Genomic DNA, 20,598 nt, shown 5'->3' with positions numbered 1-20,598 from the left:
TGTTAGCCATCTGTATGTCTTCTTTGGAGAAATGTCTGTTTAGTTCTTTGGCCCATTTTTTGCTTGGGTCATTTATTTTTCTGGAATTGAGCTGCAGGAGCTGCTTGTATATTTTTGAGATGAATTCTTTGTCAGTTGCTTCGTTTGCTATTTCTTCTCCCATTCTGAAGGCTGTCTTTTCACCTTGCTTATAATTTCCTTTGTTGTGCAAAAGCTTTTAAGTTTACTTAGGTCCCATTTATTTATTTTTGCTTTTATTTCCATTACTGTGGGAGGTGGGCCATAGAGTATCCTGCTGTGATTTATGTCAGAAAGTGTTTTGCCTATGTTTTCCTCTAGGAGTTTTATAGTTTCTGGTCTTACGTTTAGATCTTTAATCCATTTTGAGTTTATTTTTCTGTATGGTGTTAGAAAGTGTTCTAGTTTCATTCTTTTATAAGTGAAAAGTTTTCCCAACACAACTTGTTAAAGAGATTGTCTTTTCTCCATTGTATAAACTAAGCAGTTTAAAACAATGAACACTTATTAACTCAACACAGTTTCTAGTGTTCAGGAAGCTGAAAACAGCTTAGCTGAGTGGTTCTGGCTTGGGTTTTTTCATGAGGTTGCAATCCCAGTGAGTAAGGACTATAGTCATCTGAAGATTGGACTGTGGCTGGCAGATTTGGCTCCAGACTGACTCATGGCATAGCCAGGAGGCCTCGGTTCCTCACCAGGTGACCTTTCTGTGGGGCTGCTTGCTTATCCCAGAATGAATGATCAGAGAGACACACATACACAGAAGCAATGATATCTTTTATAATCTGATCTCAGACAGTATAAACCAGCACACTCACCATATTCTATTGATTATATACACCAGCCCTGGTACAACAGTTGTATGGGTCATTGAAGGCGATCTTGGAGATATCTACCCTAATATGAGCATGGGTTACACTTAGGAAGAATACATAGATGGGGTAATTTTCTGAGGTTAGAGAAAGCAGTCTCTTCATTGAGATCTAAGTAAAAATAATGGTTATACAAATAAAGAGGTGTTAAATACGTTCCAAGCACAGGAACCGTTAAGTGTATTCTGGGACTCTGAAATAAGAGAGAGCCTTATTCATTTTTAGAAGGCAAGAATTTTAGGATAATTGGAATGTGGAGTGTGGAAAGGAATGAGACTTAAGGCTGGAAATGGCACTGGGGTCCCAATAGTGTGTTTCATCTGTCAGGTAATAAAGTAGTTTGGACTCTATCCTGGCAACAGAGCAAAGGCTTTCATGGGTTTAAGCAGAGGTGTGCCTTAACTAGTTCTACATTTTAGAAAGTTAACTGGATGCCTAGAATTGGAGGGAGGGAAAGCAAGTAGAAGTCTGATGTAGTCACTTATGTAAGACAAGATTGGTAATGTAGATGAGAAGTAGACAGTTTTTAAATGAATGCAAAATCAGTATAACTTGATGATTGTGTTTAAATGTAGGGAGATAAGAAAAGGAAACTCAAGTTTCTGACTTGGCAACTGAGTGACTGACTGCACCATTCTGTAAGAAAGAGAGCACTGGGGGAGAAGGTGACATGAAGTACACACCCCTGGTTCACAGTTGAATATAGGCCTGGTCTCAGGAGAAGAGTTTGGGCTAAAATTCTTTCATTGGTAATTGAAGTCTTGGGTGAGGATGACCTTGTCCAAAAGTGAATACAGAGACAAGATTGGGGTCCTGTGAATCATTTTTAAGACTGTCAAAGAAAGAAGAATTTATGAAGCAATTCAAGCAGCAGTAGCTAAAGAGTGAGGAAAGAGCAGGACAATGTGGTATCATTTATCACCATTTAAATATTTAGGAAATGTTTCTTTTCTATTGGCCTATGAACTCCTTAAAGAGAAAGTGTGTATCTCTTATTTTGCATGTGCTATGGCATTTAAAACAGGACCTGACACATAATAGGTGCTTTACTTAATATTAACTATTGAGTGAATAAATCAGAGGGCACATGGGAAAATGGATTATGTTGTGGTCCTAAGAAAGCTAGTATTTGCGAAGCCAAGGAGTATATTCTTTAAGCAGTGGCCTTTAAGCAAGGGGACCACATGATCAGATTAATGTTTTTGTAACTTGCCTCTGGTAGCAGTGTAGAAAATGAATTAGTTAAGGAAGGCAGAATAGAAAGACCAGCTTGGTTATTTCAGTAGGCTAGACTACATTTAGGCAGTAGCCTAAATCGGGGTTGGAGATGGTAAGAGATAGAATGGTTGGAGCTGTGATACAGGCAAAGAGAGAAAGCAAGAATCACTCTAGGAAATCTTTTTAGCACCTAGTGGATGATTACACTATTGTCAAGGTAGGAAAGGTGAGAAAAGGAGCAAGTTTAGGGAAGAAGAACTCAACTTTGATTTGTGTATATTTTGTTTGAAATGTCCATATGACATCCAGGTAAATATTTCCACTGGGTAACTCAGGTCTTGAATTCATAAGAGAAGTCTAGGTTGAAGAAACCGACTTCAGAGTTAGGCCATAACAGTAGTTCAGGCAAGCAAAAAGAACTCCAAGAACGTTGGGAGGAAATAATTCTCCTACTGAGGATGAAGGAAATTTTCAAAGAGGTCTTGACGTTTTATCTGATCCTGCAAGAAGCAGAGTGTAAAGCAAAGGTTTCTCTGGCAGAGCAAACTTAACGTAGTATACAGAACACTAAAACCTCCACCAAATCAATTTGTTCATAAGTTTATCTTCTCTTCAATATTTCAAGTATAAAAGCTTTGAAATGTTTCTATGGATAAAAAGACAAAGTGTAGATTTTAATTTTTCTCTTTTCTCTGTTTCAAAGGAAAGAAGATTCTATATGACATACTTGCCTTTGCCAAGGAAAGTGTCAATTCTCATGTTACCACACTTGGACCTCAAAATTTTCCTGCCAATGAAAAAGAACCATGGCTAGTTGATTTTTTTGCCCCTGTAAGTTATATTTATCTGTCATATTTAAACATTTTCAGGTTTTCTCTTGTTATGACCAAAAAAAAAAAAAAAGCATTTTCTAGGTAACCTTGAACAATGAATATTAGAATCATGTTACTCAATTTGGCTGCTGTTACATACTGTTTTTAAGAAAGGCTGACATACTTGCCCTTCCAAGGACTGAGTATATAAATGCTTAAGATTTGTAACAGTAATAAATATTGTTTATCTTAGCATATTGCTTGTTGCAAAAAAATGTGGTTTTTTTGGTTTCATTTGGCTTGGTGCTTATGAATATTTTTTCTTCAATAGTGGTGTCCACCATGTCGAGCTTTATTGCCAGAGCTGCGAAAAGCATCAAAGCATCTTTATGGTCAGCTTAAGTTTGGTACATTAGACTGTACAGTTCATGAAGGACTCTGTAACATGGTAAGGCAAAGTATAAATATTTCTTCTAATGTTTTCGTAAAATGTTTCAGCAGCCTCACACTAAAGCAATAAAATAACTTTCAAAAGTACATCTAACATTTAGAGTAGTAACATATTACTTAAATAATTTCATCAAAATGATATAAAATTATGATTGGATTAAACATAAATATTTAAGGTTTTTTTTTAATTTAATATTACCTTTTTCAATCTATGGGTGTGTCTGGTCACTCAGATGGTAATCTGCCTGCAATGCAGGAGACCCGGGTTTGAACCTTGGGTCAGGAAGATGCCCTAGAGAAGGGTGTGGCTACCCACTCCAGTATTCTTGTCTGTGGACAGAGGAGCCTGGCGGATTGCAGTCAGTGGGGTTGCAAAGAGTCGGACAGGACTGAGCAACTAACACTTTCACTATGCTTTCTTTTTGGCAACCCATAGTTTTTATTCTTTGTCTTCTAAATGTAGTTTATAGAAATTAAGCAGGCTTTTTTAAACCTTTATTTACATAACATACTTTCTTAGGTTAATAAATGTTTACTGTTCAGTTTAGGAAGAAATAGAAATTATAAAATATTTTTGGGGGGGGAATCCTAAATCAGATCAAGCCTACAGATATTAGTGTATAGGAAATCCAGTTACAGGACATAGTAAGTGATATGCAGGTATGCATACAATCTTCAAATCCCAGCATGTAGAGAACTTTTTGGGACAAATAGCAGTTTACTGGACATACACATTGAAAGAAGGAAAAAAGATATTAAAAGGACTGATAAGACTGTCGTTCAAATACAGTGTTCAGGCCTTGTATTCAAACAAACCAACTCAAAAAAATATAATTGGAGAAACTTGAGCACTGAATTTCTGATGATTTTCAGTAATTATCATGATGAAGGTATACAGATAGCCAACAGGTCTATGGAAAGTTGTTCAGCTCTGGTTATTAGAGAAATGTAAATCACCATAGTATCACCTCACATTATTTAGGATGGCTGTCATCCAAACATCTACAAATAGTAAACCCTGAAGACGGTATAGAGAAAAATGAGCCCTCCTACACTGTTGATGGGAATATAAATTGGTACAGCCACTATGGAGAATATGAAGGATCCTTAAAAAACTAACAATAGAGCTACCATATGATCCAGCGATCCTAACCCTGGGTATATATCCAAAAAAAACAAACTCTAATTTGAAGAGATACAGTTCATAGAAGCACTATTTACAATAGCCATGATATGGAAACAACCCAAGTGGCTATCAGCAGACAATTGGCTTAAGATGTGTGTGTTGGGGGCGGGGGGGGGGGGGCGGTGTTGTGTGTACACAAAGGATATTACTTGGCCAAAGAATGTTATACTTAGTGAAGTAAGTCAGACAGAGAAAGCCAAGTATTATACGATATCACTTATATGTGGAATCTTAAAAATTACACAAATCAGCCTGTATACAAAACAGAGACATGCTCACAAACAAAACAAACATTGTTAGCAAAGCCTGAGGTGATGAGTTACAAGTATGAGATTAATAGATACACACTACTACACATAAAATAAGCAACAAAGACAGTGTACAGCACAGGGAATTATATTCAATATGTGGTAATAACCTATAGTGGAAAATAATCTGAAATATATATATATATAACTAAATCATCTTGCTGTAGAACTGAAGCCTACCCAATGTTGTAAATCAACTATATTTCAATTTTTTTAGGAAGTAATGTGTTTTAAAACCATAATAGAAATAAATGTAGGGTGAAATCTTTATGCATCTATGTGAGGAATAATTCATTCCACAGAGATGCTCATGCCTGCCAGTGCACACATCCACTGAGGATAAAAGTTATGAATGATTTTAGCTTCACTGAATGTTAAACTATTGCCAAAGAAAGAGACGTTATAAAGTCGAAACAACAGACTGAGGAAGTATTTGCAGCACATACAACTGACAAAGCCTTACTGTCCAGAATGTTTAAAGACTACAGATCAGTTTTTTAAAATAGCAAAAGAATGAGGTTTAGACATTTTATAAAGGCAGAAATTCGATAAATGTGAAAAACGTTCAACTTTACTGGTCCTCAAGAAAGTACAAATTATTACGATGGTCATATACCCTCCCTCCGTCAAATTAAAAAAATTTAGCTGACCAGTGTAGTAGCAAGTACATGAATAAATAAATTATCCAGTCATACAGTAGAATAATCATAGAGGATTTAAAACTAGATCTGTCTTTACCAGCATGTTTGGTAAATCTCAAGACTATAATGAAAAAAGCAGATTGTAGACTAGTATACAGAGTGTGATAAAATTATAGAAAGTTCATAAGTGCTCGGACATCACAGTATACTGTTTAGGAATACACGCGCATGTAGCAAAAGTGTAAAACATCAGTGGATTGGATACATGCTTATTTCAGGATATTGGTTACTCCTAGCATCGGGAAGGGAAGGAAATGGGATCAAAAAGGAGAACCTCCTAAAATCTGCCAGAACAGCAGAAAAGTTAATTGTCCTTAAATGTAGCGGTAGAGATATGTATTTGTTAGATGAGTCTCTCTCTATATCATGTTTGAAATTTCATTAAAATAAGTTTAAAAAATGAAATAAGTAGGGCCTTTGGTTTTAAATGTCTTGTATGGGACTTCAAAAAGTTGCTACGCAAAAATGAAGAATTGTGTTCAACAGTAATTTGAATTCCTATAGTTTTTCTACTTTTCATCTCAGTTTTTAATTTTGTGTAGATAATTAAGCAGAGTGTAGATATTTAAACCTGGAAATATCAAATATCAAGGTATCAAATTCACCTGGAATAGAGGCCAGGATTCCTTACTCACTAATTGGTTAACCTTCACCAAGTCCCTGAGCCTCTCAGTACCTCAGTTTCCTCATCTATAAAGTTGATTCAGTAATTTTAGCTTCCAAATAGACTTGTTGTGAGGAACAGATGAGAAACTGCATTTCAGTGCTAAAAAGGTGCTCAACACATAGTAAGGACCTGTCAAATGTTAGATAAATGTTTTTTCCATCTAATGGGTTATTTGTACTCATTTACAAAAGTTTGATAAATATTTCCATTGCTTTTTCTAAAATTATTTTTGAAGTTCAGTTTGCTAATGAGTGCTTGTCAGCATTGAGGATTCATATAGTTCAGCTACAGCAAATTTAGAGATAGGGATCTGTTTATAACCTTTTAAAAAATAAAAAGCTTGAGAAGTGCTTCCTGAATTAGTGCTCATGTTAATTCTGAGGAAGGAAATTATAGTGGTTTATGTATGTATGTGTATATATATACACACACACATGCCATAAAAGCTGTTTTGTGCAAAGAATAAAAAGTGACCTCATTTTTAGCACATGATTCATAATTCTCTAATCTAAAAATGGCTGTGTGCACGTGGATTATTAGTTTATTTCCTTATTCTTGCTATTTTTATGTCCTTGATTTTCTTCCACTTCTGAACAAATTGGAGTGTTTATTATGGTTTAAAAAAAAATAATAAAACACTCAAACTAGACCCCAGTCTGCTCTTATCCCATCCATCCTGGTTCAGGCGAGTAGGAGAGGACTGCACTCATAAATGCCCGTGCTCGGGCCAGGGCCAGAAGGTGCGGAAGGTGATGGTGCAGCCCATCAATCTCATCTTCAGATACTTGCAAAATAGATCGCGGATTCAGGTGTGGCTTTATGAGCAAGTGAATATGCAGATAGAGGGCTGTATCATTGGTTTTGATGAGTATATGAACCTCGTATTAGATGACGCGGAAGAGATTCATTCTAAAACAAAGTCAAGAAAACAACTGGGTCGGATCATGCTAAAAGGAGATAACATTACTCTGCTCCAAAGTGTCTCCAACTAGAAGTGACAGATGAAGTGAGAAATTGTTTGGCAATACCATTGGTTTTTTTAGGTGTCCTTTGTTAGAGATGTAGTTCTAAAACATGTATTCATATTGTTCTGCTCACCCTTATGTTATTACCAGATGACAATAAATGCTGTGGGACTGTTTTTATCAAAAAAAAATAAATAAATAAATGCCCGTGCTCACTTCTCAGTGTTTCGGTGCCTATGGATTTTATGGCAAATGGAGTAACTATACATAAGAATCAGCTGCTGAGGATACAGCAGTAAATCTATTTCCTTTGTTAAATTTGGCTAGGCTAAAATTTTTCAGTCATCAGTTAGGCATTGAGTCTTTTAAAATCTTGTTGCTGTTACTTAAGGCAAGCTGGTTATAAATTTGAAGCAAATAGGTAAAGTATGTAGAATCTTATGTTTAATTTGTATTTTCATTCCTAACAGTATAACATTCAGGCTTATCCAACAACAGTGGTATTCAACCAGTCCAACATTCATGAATATGAAGGACATCACTCTGCTGAACAGATCTTGGAGTTCGTAGAGGTATTTTAAGTTATAGCCTATATAGCTATAAATCCTTCCATGTGTGTATATACTTCATATGAGTATTTAGTAATGTTTAATAATAGGATTTGTTATTTTTATGCCAAAAACATCTTCTGACAAAATTATTTTTTAACTTTTCTACTCTTTTATTAATAGACTTATTCTCAGAGTTCATAGCTAGTGTGTGCTTTGTTTGTTACCTAGTATGGTGCCTTGTACTTGGTGGACACAATTAAATACGTGAAATTAAAACTTCTACATAAAGCCTTGTCACCCCTCTCCCCGCCCCTGTTTTCTCTAGCTTTCTCTAATCTACCACAGATTATTTCTTTTTGGTCCCATATAGATTAGATAGCAGTGAATCCCATTCTTGGATAGTTCCAAGAAATATGTGGCTAAGGACAGTCTTACCTCAGCCACCAATGGAAGGATTCTGCACGCCTCAGCAGCTTATGCCAAGCCTGCTGTGTTCTTAGCCCAGAAGTGCTCTACTGGAGCATCTACCCACCTTTTTTTTTAATCACTACAAATCTTAATTGACTAAAATAGTTAACAGGGGACTCCTAAAAAAATGAACAATCGTAGCATATTATCTATGCAGTTGCCCTCCCAGCCTCTGTCCTACTCTTCTCTTCCTCCTCCTGAAAAATAATAGCTTTTTGTTTTGTGTTGTTTGTCTCCCCAGGGGAAGCTAACATGATTCGTATTACCCAGTCATGATAGACTGAAGCTTGTTATTAACAAAACAGCATTTGAAACAAGTGATCTGAGGTTGTGCAGTATCTCAAGTGGGAATGTCAGAAAAACAGGATAGTAGGCTTTCCATTAATAATTAAAGGGTCCTTTCCAAACCAGTTATTGGTTCCAAAAAGAACTATGTGGCCTATGTAGACATCTGGGCAGCTCTTGAATCTCTTGCCTCATCTACCCACAACCTTAAAGTTGCCACTTTTCTCTGCCTAAGATGGTTTTAGTGATACATAGAGATAAGAAAATATTCCTTGATTTAATAAGACTGATGGGCAGAATCCAAACTTAAAAAGTAAATTAAGGATCATTTCTTCCTTTTTTAAAATAATCCACTATAGATTCTCTTTAAATATCCTAATGTATCCTTTGATCATTCAAAAGCAGAAACTTTTCCAAGTGACATATACCAACAATTTGCCCAAGACTATGTGAACTACTCTTTTTTATATCTGTTACAATGAATGGTATATTCTCTTTAGGATCTTATGAATCCTTCAGTGATCTCTTTGACACCTACCACTTTCAACGAACTGGTTAAACAAAGAAAGCATGATGAAGTCTGGATGGTTGATTTCTATTCTCCATGGTGTCATCCATGTCAAGTCTTAATGCCAGAATGGAAAAGAATGGCCCGGGTATAGTAAAAGAATTTATTGTCCAAGTCTTAACATTTACTAAGAATGTTTATTTAACAATTACTTTGAAACTGAGATGAATGAACCTACCTCCAGATTGTCACTTAATAAGAGTTTTGATTGTTTTTTATATAACGATTAGATTTCAACTCTACTTCTGTCTGGTGCTGAATAATATACAATAATGACCCTTTTTTCTGTGTCACTTGGTTTGACCAAATTTCTGCCAACATCAACACAAAGATCCTCTTTGTTTCATATTAATATTTTTTCTACCTCTTCATTGTTAGAGCTTAGAAATACAGTTTCTTCACAGTATTATAAGATAATAAAGAAAAAAATGGCCTTGATCAATGAAATAGTTAGATTTTTAAATTTCCTACAGAGCATTATAAATAATGAAAGATTGGAAACAAATTATTTAAATATCAGAATGGAAAACGCAATTACTATTTTATTTATAAGGTAAAAAATGAATAAACCTAAGAGTTAACATTCTTTCTAGTATTTAAATTCATAATAATATAATTTTCCACTCTTTTCAATAAAATTTTTAAATTCGGGCATGACTCAGTATGCTATCTGCAATCCACATTTCCATTTTAAAAAGTAATTTTAAAGTACTGTTGCAAAGAAATTCATTAGTTCTTGGTTTCTGACACATCAAATTTTAGATATATGTAATTTTCCCCATGTAATAGATGAATGAAATCAGTTATTTAGTTTACAATAATTTTAGTAAGTTTTTGACTACAAAATTAGATTTCCAATTCATTACTGTAAATGTTCTATTATGTTTTAAGCCCTTAACCATTTGTATTTGGCAAAAATCACTGGTAGATAATATAGTAACCATCTAACGGTAACTACTTCTCTATTGTAAACATAAAAAATTGTTATGGAGGTAATTTAATTCTAATTACTTTGATCTATTCATTTTTTTTTTCTTTTATAGACATTAATTGGACTGATCAATGTGGGCAGTATAGACTGCCAACAGTATCATTCTTTTTGTGCCCAAGAAAATGTTCGGAGATACCCTGAGATAAGATTTTTTCCCCAAAAATCAAATAAAGCTTATGAATATCAGTAAGTATTCTCTAAAATTTGAAGGCATTTATATAATCATTTATTTTTATACAGTTAAAATTTTAAAGTTATGCTAACTAAATAAAAGTTAAACCACTCAGTATTTTGGGAGAACCCACACCTTATTTAAAATAGTGTGGGAATGAGGAATTTACAAAGCGAAAAGTGGACTGCCTGGGCACACCGATTGTGAAGCTGACAGTCTGGTATAGAAGGAAATGAGAGGAGGAACATTTATTAAGCCCCTCTTTGGTTTCAGGTACTGTACTAGAGACTTTTTGCTCACATTATTTCCACTTGTCTTCACACATACTCTTGAGAAGTAAGAATTATTACCCTTCCTTACTATTACAGATAAATAAACTGTTTCACAGACCTTGGATAACTTTCCCAAGTCACACATCTGCGAAGGTTTGAGGTTGGGCTTTGAGCTCAGATCGGTGTCACCCATGCTGTTTCAACAACACCATATGGCATTTCAAGTAGGAAACTCAAATACAAGACAGAATATAATAAATATTATTAAAAAGTAGAAATGAACCATGGATTTCAGAGAAAAGGATCACAACCATGAGAGGAAATCATGAGGCTGCATTTATGCTGTCCCTGTTGACATGTGTCTTAAAAAGTGGATAGGAATTTGATGGACTGTAATAACCAGGGTAAAGGTTTCAGAACCAAAGCCTTGGAGATTTTGAGTTTTGCCATTACCGTAGGTCTTTGGGAGATGTCCAGCAGACATCTAAACATTTAGGTCTGTTTTGAGCATACTCACACACAAAAACGTCGAGACTAGAAAAAATATGTTTGGAAAGCAATGTAAGCCTTGTAAGCTTAGTATTTGTGGCTAAGGTATATCTGAGAAAAGAGGTGCCAGATAAAGTCAGTCAACTGAACTTTTAAATTGCTACAAAGGAATTGTTTTCTGAACATACCCAATAATAGAAATAACGGTTTACAACTTACATATTTTTCTTCTTTCAGTAGTTACAATGGTTGGAATAGAGATGCTTATTCTCTAAGAATCTGGGGTCTAGGGTGAGTAATTAAATTATGTATAATTGTATAAATTATATTCAATGCTCTTTACCTTCCTCTTATGTCTGTGGCTAAATTTACTCAGTTAAGGTTCTAGCACTTTTCTCCTAAGTAACACTTACTTAGGAAAGTTCTAGCACTTAGGAAAGACTAATTTACCAAGATAAGGTTATGCTTTATTATATTGTCTTTCTTTGAAGTCTATTTTTAACTTATAAAGATTTGCAATAGTCTGTTCTAGATGTTTGCTTTGACTTGTATAATAAATAATTTTGATCCCTTGTCACAGATTTTTACCTCAAGCATCTATAGATCTAACACCTCAGACTTTCAATGAAAAGGTTTTACAAGGGAAAAACCATTGGGTGGTTGATTTCTATGCTCCTTGGTGTGGACCTTGCCAGAACTTTGCTCCAGAGTTTGAGCTCTTGGCTAGGGTAAGTCTTATCTATCTACTGAAATAAGTTGTAGTCACACTCATGTTTTAATAATTAGATAAGATTTTGTAAATAATAATTTTTTCCTTAAAAGTTTCCTCTGAATTTAAAAACTCTGTTCCATTTCTGTGATTTTGATCTTTGCAGTAGGTTCTTGCTTCTTCACTAAAGCTTGTAACTACCTACCTACCTATCTTGATTGAAAACATCTACTTAACCAAAATAAGCCAGAAACCTCACTTCTTCCCTTGTTCTTTATTTTCTTCCTGCTGCCCTCCAGGCAGTCACTAGGTCCTGTCACTAGATCCTGTCAGTTCAGTCTCCTAAACTTCTTTGAAATCTGTCATCCCTCTGCTAGCCTGTTGGTCACGCCTTCATCATCTAGACTTAGTTATACGCGCCTCTTAACTAGTCTCATACTGCCAGTCTTCCCTCTTCAGTTCCACTGTAATGATCTTTCTGAAATATTGCCTTCTCTAGCTTTCTGTTAACCACATTTCTTGACATGCGTTCTTGATTACAGCTGTCTAAACTGACCCTCCTGACCTCTTTAGCTTTTTCCCTCTCCCTGACAGTATACTGCAGGCACGACAACGTACTCCAGGTTCTCTGAACAAGTGCTTTTACGTACATGCTGTTCCCTCTCTAAAATGCGTTTTCCTTACTTTGGCCATCTGGATTGTTTTTTTGTCCCTAATCTACAAAACCCAGCTCCAGTGGGATTTCTGTATTCTCTCCCCTTCCCAGTACCCCTTCAGGATGCTTACACATTGTATGTTAACTATATCTGTCTCCTCCAGAAACTGTGAGCTTCTTGAAAGCAGTATATGTACCTATCTGTATATCCCCGGTGTCTTAACTCGATGAACACTTACAAAATAAAAGTAAACGCGGTTTATTTTGGTGTTTCTGTCATAAGTCCTAAATTGTTAGCTTCCCCACCTCTGTACTCAAGGAATTTTGCCTTTGGCTACAGAACATTCATTAGAATGAGAAAGCCAGCACTAGTTCCACCAGCCTGAAACGGAAGCTGAGCATCCAGAGAGATTTCAAACTCCTGTGGAGCCGTAAGAGATAGTTTTAGTTATTCACTGGTTTTTGAAATAAAAGGTTATTCTTTTTTTTTTTTTTTCTACATATTATATCTTTTTTTCCTCTTATGCTTCTTTTTCTCCAGTAATCCTAACAAAAATGTTTTATTCCCTTATCTCTTAAGTACTGAAAAACTTAATTTAGCTATTTTGTAATGCAGCTGTATCTTGAATATAGCAGAAATTATTTAAAAGGTCATTCATCAAATCCTGAGCACCAAGTAAAAAACACTATGCCAAACATTAGGGCTGAAAAAATGGAAAGATGAATATTGCATGTTTTTTAAATGAGATTTTAATCTATTGGGAAGGTAAAATGCAAATATATATAAATCAGTAGAATCTTTAGTGAAATTAGAGCAAAACAGGAGTATGGGGAGCAGGTCAGAGTCATACCAGGAGACAAAAGGCTCCCCGGAAAAGGTAGTGTTTGAGATGAGAATTGCAGTATGGCTAGGACGATGGCCCTTGGAAGGGTTGTCTCAGGGGTGCTCTAAACAGAGAAGCCAGAATTTGCAGAGATGCAGGGCACACAGACAGCGGAACAGGCTCAGGCTTTTCCTCTGTTGGTCCAGTGTCACCAGAGGATAAAGATAAAAGGGGCGTGGCCAAAACTGAGGCTCTTGGCCAGGCAAGGACAAGATGGTTTGGTCAGCTTGCCTGCACTCACACTGTACACTTTTCCTCGCTGCTCATACTGCTCAGAATGTATTCTATAGACGCATGGGAGGAGAGCTGTTGGATTTGTCAGGATCCACTTTATATTGTAAAAGGATCACACTGAACAGACTGAACCTGGCCGTCAAGACGAGAGAAAGATCAGAGCACCAAAACCAGTATAGTGTCCTTCTGTAACTGAGAGTACAAGCCAGCTAGATTTCTCTGACCTTCACTATGAGCGAGAGAGAGAGAGAGTGTGTGTGTGTGTGTGTGTGCACACGCGTGCTTCTGCATGCAGCCTTGCTGGTGCCCTAGCACAAGTTAGTCTGCCTTTAGTACCCCAACCTTGGGGGCAAAATTACAGGTAGCTGGGATATTTTAATTGTCCTGAAGTGAGAGGTGATAACCTGAACCAGGATTATGGCAGTGGTCATACAAAGAATGAAACAAATATGAGAGATAAGAATGACTAGGATTTAGTTAGTGTTTATTTGTGATAAGTGTAGGAGAAAAAGGAGCCTAGCGTGGCCCTAGTTTCTGGCCTGAATTAAGTGAACAGTAGGACAGAAGGGCTGATAGGTTAAGGGAGAAAGGAGTCATTTTAGAAATGGTATCTTTAAGGTGCTTTAGCTGAGACAGGCCAGTACATAGTTGACTGCAATCAAGGGAATGTTGGGGTTCAGCAGCATATAGATGTATAAAATCTCTCTGGGAGATTGTTCACAGTGGGAAAAAATGCTGATGAAATACGGAACTCTGGTTGGATATTTCGAGGGGCAGGTGTAGGAGTGCCCCTTGCTGGAAATGAAGAACAGTAACCAGAGGAATCGGGTAGCCAAGAGACTAGTGATAAGTGCCAGGAAAGAAAAGAGGAGAGAAAGGAGTGGTTAGTCATGTCAGACAGTCACTAAGAAGACTGAAAAGTGTTCATTGAGTTTGGTCAAGTAGAAGTCATTGGTGAACTTACAGCAGTTTCAGCAGAGGGAGCAATGAGAACAGAAGCTAGCTAAAATGTGTTGATAGTAAGTAGATGATGGGGAAGTGGTCAAGGAATAAATTTGAAAAAGAAGCAGGGTGGCGGTTAGAGGAATCAGTGCCATTAAGGAAGGGATTCTTTTTTGGTCATATGTATATATGCTAAACAACAGCAACAGTATATGCTCACGAGTGAGTAAGAGCTCTGATGGGGAGGGACCAGAGAATGTTGAGATAGTCAGCCTTCCATGGGAGGAAGTTGCTCACCTCAGCAGATGAGACTGGAGATAGGAGGAACAGAAAGACAGAATCTCAGACGTTTGTGGGTGACAGATGCGAAGAAGGTGAGGTCCTTCAGGGTAAAGCTTCTCAATTTTCTTGATAAGGCAAAGGAGAGTTTATTTGCTATTGGAGGGACCGTGCTAGGTAAATAAGAGTTCAGAGCTAGTAAGAATTTGGAAGCAGTCTTGCTTAAATGGAAAAGATTAAAACTATGTTGTTTTGGTTTGGGGTTTTTTAAGTAACAAATCCTTGCATTTATAAATATTTAGAATTTTTAGTATCCTATTGCTCTGTGGTTGCCAGAGTAGTAGATACCAAAGAGAATAACAACAAAAGCATATTATTCTTTTTTCAGACACTTAAAGGAAAAGTAAAAGCTGGAAAAGTAGACTGTCAGGCTTATGCTCAAACTTGCCAGAAAGCTGGTATCAGAGCCTATCCGACTGTGAGATTGTATCCTTATGAAAGGGCAAAGGTATGTACATGCCTTCCTCTGTGTCCCTTTTCTTTAGCAGGTAAAGCGTTTCTAGTTTCTTTCCTTTTGTCGTTTCTCACTGTGTCGCATGCCACTGAAACAGCTGCTTTTCACATACACACGAAGTGATTTTAAAATTTTGTTCTGCCTCACAGTTGATATGATGATCTCCAGGGCCTTAAAATTTCTGAACTCGTGAATAGGGAACTACTAAATACACATACCAAAACACTAACAGTGGTTTTGTGTGGGTGGTAGAATTCAAGGTAATTGTTTTCTGTGAAGTTTTGTGTTTCCTATTTTTATAGAATTAACATATATTACCTTTATGATTAGTTCTTCCAGGAAAGAAAAAGAAAAAAAGAGAATACTGTCATAACTGAAATAGCCTTAGTACCTGAAAATTTATCTTGAGGAATATGCATTAATGGTTTAGACTATTAAAGTTAGGGTTTTGTGATTCATTCATAATTTCTTTTTTTGGGCCACTGACACTGTGGTTTTTAACTTTCTTTTTAAAGACAGTTTAACCCATTAGACCTAGCACACAGTTTGAAGTTCCACCAGGAAGAAGGAAACTGGTGGCTCCAGATCCAAGTCTTTATGGTCACTATTACAAAAGTGTATACCTTTTAGCCAGTGTAACTGCTAACCAAAAGGATTCACGACCTTTGCCATCTTCCTAAGTAAAAGACTAAGACATTTTTGACAATAAAGCTGTGATAGACAAGTATTTGTTATGCATACATTTTCTGGTAAAACATTGAGATAAATAATTTCAAATGTTTTGATACATAACTTTTGAGAAAGTATATCAGATTAAGATCTTGTGCAATTTATTTGTGATTATAATACATTTTGAAATAGAGCTAAAGAAACTAGATGATGAATTTCAGAATTCTAGACTTGTCAGACACCTACATTTTTCAGTGAAGGATTCTTATTTATGATGAAGGTATCTCTCTCTCAACAAAGTCTGGGGTAAGCAGAACTCAGAGTAAGGGAACTTTATACCAAAGCCTGACTCTTCATTCCTCTGGCTTCTGAGTTCTCAGAACACCTTGAGAATTAGATATATAAATAGGTGTCTTATTCAGGTAGAATGATGTTAGGGAAATATCAGTATAATGAGCAGTCACAGAATTAACCAAGCCATACAGGGGACTGTTTGAAAACATGATGTCACCATATGTCCGAATGGAAAGGCAGGGGTAGAATCCAGAAGTCCAGCAGACAAGGCCACAGCAGAATAAAGATCAAAGTGAGAAGTACCAACCAGGTGAGCAGCTATTCACAGAAACAGAATCCTAGCACACAGTTTGAAGTTCCACCAGGAAGAAGGAAACTGGTGGCTCCAGATCCAAAACAAACAGACCTGGATGTATTGACCTGACCCTTCCCCCTGCTTTTCAGCCACCTTCCTGCCATAGGCAGATGAGAACCAGGAAATACATGGCTTTGCATGGTTGTAATTGGTCAAAGTTTTGTCTGTGCCAACCAGTGACTTTAGAATGTTTTGAGTCCTCTGGGGACATCTTTTCTTATACAGTTTAGATGTTTTGATACATTTGGAGTTAGCAATGCATTTTAACCAATTAATTACATGTTTCCATAACAGTATTGTTAGTATTTATTTCTGGTAAGTTATTGGTTGATTGCTTTTGCCAGCAGCATTTCCTTGAAGAAGTTTTAAGTTTTAAACATTTAATCAAGTTTCTTAGGTGGAAATGTCAGTTTTGTTTAGATACTTAAAAGGTTATAAGAAGAGTATTTTCAATTTTAGAGAAATACTTGGGGAGAGCAAATAGACTCCAGAGATGCAAAAGAGATTGCTACCTTAATATATGAAAAATTGGAAAAGCTCCAAAATCATGAGAAAAGAGATAAGGTAAGGACTAAATCTAGAACTGACTTTGACAGACATTATTTAAATGTGTTCTTACTATACAGTATATGTATCAAACAGTAAAGCGAAGCTTCAAAAAACAGTAAGGTGGTTAGAAACTTTTTCTTTGGAAACTATGAAAATCAGAATGTAGCTTCTGAAATGCTTAGAAATTTGGACAAGTAAAGCTGTTTAACAGAAAAATAGTAACTATGGTCATAAATTTTGGTCAAATGTAAAAGCATTGATTTGAGCCTTAAAACACCTCTTGGAGAGCAAGTTTTCTTTTGTTCTTGGTATAGTCAGGATATATTAGGAGCCGTATTCATCTTGACCTGCCCCACCCCCTTGAATTACTAATCTATCAAGAAGCGGTACAACCTCTTTCTTGCTCTTCTAAAGAGGGCTATTCATGTTTTCCTTTTTTAAAATCAGTATCATTGTAAGACACTTAGAAACCAACCAGCAAGTTTACAAATGGTAGAATCCTTTCTGAATGGAATTTAATACATTCACGTATAAGGTTTCTTGGATTGTTTCCCCTGTAAGGTGAAAGGACAAAAGAAGAGCACAGCTGCTAGAGGGCCAGAGAATCTGGCTTTACAGAGCCATGTTAGAACGATACCCTCACATACGAAGCTTTACAGCCTACTTCAAGAATTCTATTTTATCCAAATCTAAAAGATAGAAATGAAAGTTTTTTTTTTTTCATTTTTTGTGAACAATTTTTTCTGACATTTTGGATATGTTAGTTTTCTCACAATGTTTTATCTTTAGAATTCTGACTTTTAGCTCATTAGACATTTGAAATCAAACATTATTAGTCAAAAGTAGAATAACTGAAATTAAGTTAAAGAGCGTGCCAAAGGATGACTTTGAAAGTGGTAAGTTATAATTGTATTACATGCCATGGGCAGGTGAGAATTGTGAGATATCCTTTTCCCACTGTTAGACAAGGAATACTTCCATGTGATCTATAAAATAAGAATATTAAGTAATTATTTTTGAAAAAGTAAAACTTAGGTCAGTTAATTATTTTTACCTTTTAACATTAGATGTTTAAGAGAAAAGAATTCAATCACTTTTACATTATTATTGTAGGACGAACTTTAATGACGTTGAAAATGAAGAAAAAATTGAAAAGAAATCAACAGATGACATCAGAAGATACCTTTTCAGAAAGTTACTTATATTCCTGATGGGAATAAATGAACCTTATCTTGGACTTAATATTGCACTGCCTGAATCTGTACAACATTGATATAAATGAAAGGTCTGCAGACTTTTCTATAAATGGCCAGATCATAAATATTTTAGGCTCTGTAGACCATGTATGGTTTTTTGTTACATATTCTCTGGTTTGGTTTTGGTTACAACCCCTTAAAAAATGTAAAAACCATTCTCGACTCAGGGCTGTGTACAAATAGGCCACCAGCCACATTCAGCCTGTGGGCCACAGATTGCTGACTCCCAGAAAGGTGTTTAGGCTGGCTGGCCTAAGAGATAAAAGTGTATTTTATCACGTAATGTTTTGGGGCTGGCCTGTAAGGAGAACTTGGTTTTTAGTCACCTGTTCTAAAAAATCTCTGAGATTGATGCTCTGACCATGTATTATTTCATTTAAAAAAACATTCAAAATGTGGGAAAACCATCTTTCTAATGGTTGAAGAATTGGTTGTAATTTTTCACATATGACAAAAAATTTTCTAACAGTAAGTAAACAAATCCTATTGACTTATACAGTATTCATAAATATCTGAGGGGGTAGAATATATATAGTAATTAACTGGGCATTGTAAACTATCTCAAGTATTTCTGTTTTAAAGATAAGTGTTCATTTATTTTTTGAGCTGCTTTCATAATAGTTTTTCCCTGTGATGGTAATTGATTTTTTGAAGCATCTTTCTAATAATTCATTTTTAGCTCCTGGGCTTTGATGCGTGTCCTCCATTTACAATTGCCTTTTTTCCTTCATAGTTGTGGTTTTTCATTCTTCAAAACTTTATTGGTCAAGAAGGAAAAATTTTGTTTGTTTCACTATAGCTCCTTATGATACTGTGGTTATTTCAATTATTTACTGTTGGAGGCTGCCATTTTCAGGTAAATATTGACATAATAACTGAAGTTATTTCTGTAAGAAAATCAAATATAAAAATCTAAGAATGGGATCTTTTCATTTCTTAGTTGTTCAGAGTCAAAGAATCTGATTACTTTTTCCTTACACGTTAACAAAACATTGTAACATGTAGTTATTTAGTTATATTGCAGAGTATATGGAATGGTAAAAATCCCAGTTAATCAAGAGGTCAACAAATTATTTAAAAAACTTAAAATTTCCCCAAAACCTATTTGAATTATGCTTTATTATATTGGGAGTTTTGGGTGTTTTTTTTTTAATATCACTTTACCCCATTCCCCAAAATGTCCTCATAAAGGTTTAATTTACAAGTGCAACTTATCCAAAAAGTGATCAGGTTTTTTTTTTTTTCATCAAGTCTAACCTTATTCTTCATATTCTCTCCCATATAATTTCTCATGTATCTTTTAACTTCTCTTAAATTCCACTTTATATGTGTAAGCACATACAGGACAGTCACTTCTAACCTTAATCTTACATCAGCTTTTTTTTTTAACTTAGGATTAGTAATGGCAAGTGTATTTCATTTATTAAATTTACAAACACTAGAAGATTTTCAGCAATTGACTTGTTTCTACAAGAATTCCAAAATGGAATACCTAGAGAAGTTTTTTTTAATATTTACTGAACTTGTACAAGTACCATGCTGGACACTGAGGAGTGTGCAAAAGTAAACTAATCACAAGACTTAGCCCTGTCTCCTTAGTGTCTGTCCATTCACAGTTCTGACACAGAATCCATAAACAAGCTTATAGGTACCTGTAGTATTATCTATATAAGGAATTCCAGACTTACTTGTTGAGAAACATCTTTTAGGCAGTAAATGAAATAGTAAATATTATCTACCCCATAATTAGGCCTAGGTGCGTGCCTGTGGAATTAATTAGCTGAAAAGCCAGGGCTACCTGGGAGACATATTAAGTAATATGTATCATAAAAGTAACATACATCAGAATTTTCTGCAATCATATCAGTATCATTCGGTATTTAAAGACAGTGGTTTTGGGGGGAGGAGCCAAGATGGCGGAGGAGTAGGACGGGGAGAACACTTTCTCCCCCACAAATTCAGCAAAAGAGCATTTAAACGTCGAGTAAATTCCACAGAACAACTTCTGAATGCCGGCAGCGGACATCAGGCACCCAGAAAAGCAACCCAACTCTTCGAAAGGAGGTAGGAACAAATATTAAAAACAAAAAAAAAGAGACAAAAGAGGGAGGAACGGAGTTCCGTCCCGGGAAGGGAATCTTAAAAAGAGAGAAGTTTCCAAACATCAGGAAACCTTCTCACTGCCGAATCTGTGCCGAGCTTTGGAAGCACAGAGGGCAACATAACAGGGAGAAAAAATAAATAAACAATTTAAAACTCGCAGAT

The 20,598-nt window shown here is 35.8% G+C and overlaps 1 protein-coding gene across 2 annotated transcripts in view; it reads left to right on the top strand.

Annotated features, from left to right (window-relative positions):
* The window catches only part of DNAJC10 (DnaJ (Hsp40) homolog, subfamily C, member 10), a 49,484-nt gene extending 30,227 nt beyond the window's left edge, over nucleotides 1-19,257 (top strand). For both annotated transcript variants that reach the window (XM_010833840.1, XM_010833839.1), the window contains exons 15-24: nucleotides 2,812-2,939; nucleotides 3,252-3,368; nucleotides 7,668-7,769; nucleotides 9,002-9,157; nucleotides 10,113-10,246; nucleotides 11,231-11,284; nucleotides 11,574-11,721; nucleotides 15,085-15,204; nucleotides 16,988-17,092; nucleotides 18,191-19,257. In XM_010833840.1, coding sequence (XP_010832142.1) covers nucleotides 2,812-2,939; nucleotides 3,252-3,368; nucleotides 7,668-7,769; nucleotides 9,002-9,157; nucleotides 10,113-10,246; nucleotides 11,231-11,284; nucleotides 11,574-11,721; nucleotides 15,085-15,204; nucleotides 16,988-17,092; nucleotides 18,191-18,202 — 1,076 coding nt within the window. In that variant the 3' untranslated portion in view covers nucleotides 18,203-19,257. The remainder of the gene's footprint in view (nucleotides 1-2,811; nucleotides 2,940-3,251; nucleotides 3,369-7,667; nucleotides 7,770-9,001; nucleotides 9,158-10,112; nucleotides 10,247-11,230; nucleotides 11,285-11,573; nucleotides 11,722-15,084; nucleotides 15,205-16,987; nucleotides 17,093-18,190) is intronic.
* Nucleotides 19,258-20,598: the final 1,341 nt, after the last annotated feature.

The sequence above is a fragment of the Bison bison genome, unplaced genomic scaffold (genome assembly GCF_000754665.1).
Source record: "Bison bison bison isolate TAMUID 2011002044 unplaced genomic scaffold, Bison_UMD1.0 scf7180017863946, whole genome shotgun sequence".
NCBI classification, from domain to species: Eukaryota; Metazoa; Chordata; class Mammalia; order Artiodactyla; family Bovidae; genus Bison; species Bison bison.
The sequence above is the reverse complement of the archived record's forward strand: the minus strand, read 5'-3'. Positions and strand labels throughout refer to the sequence as shown.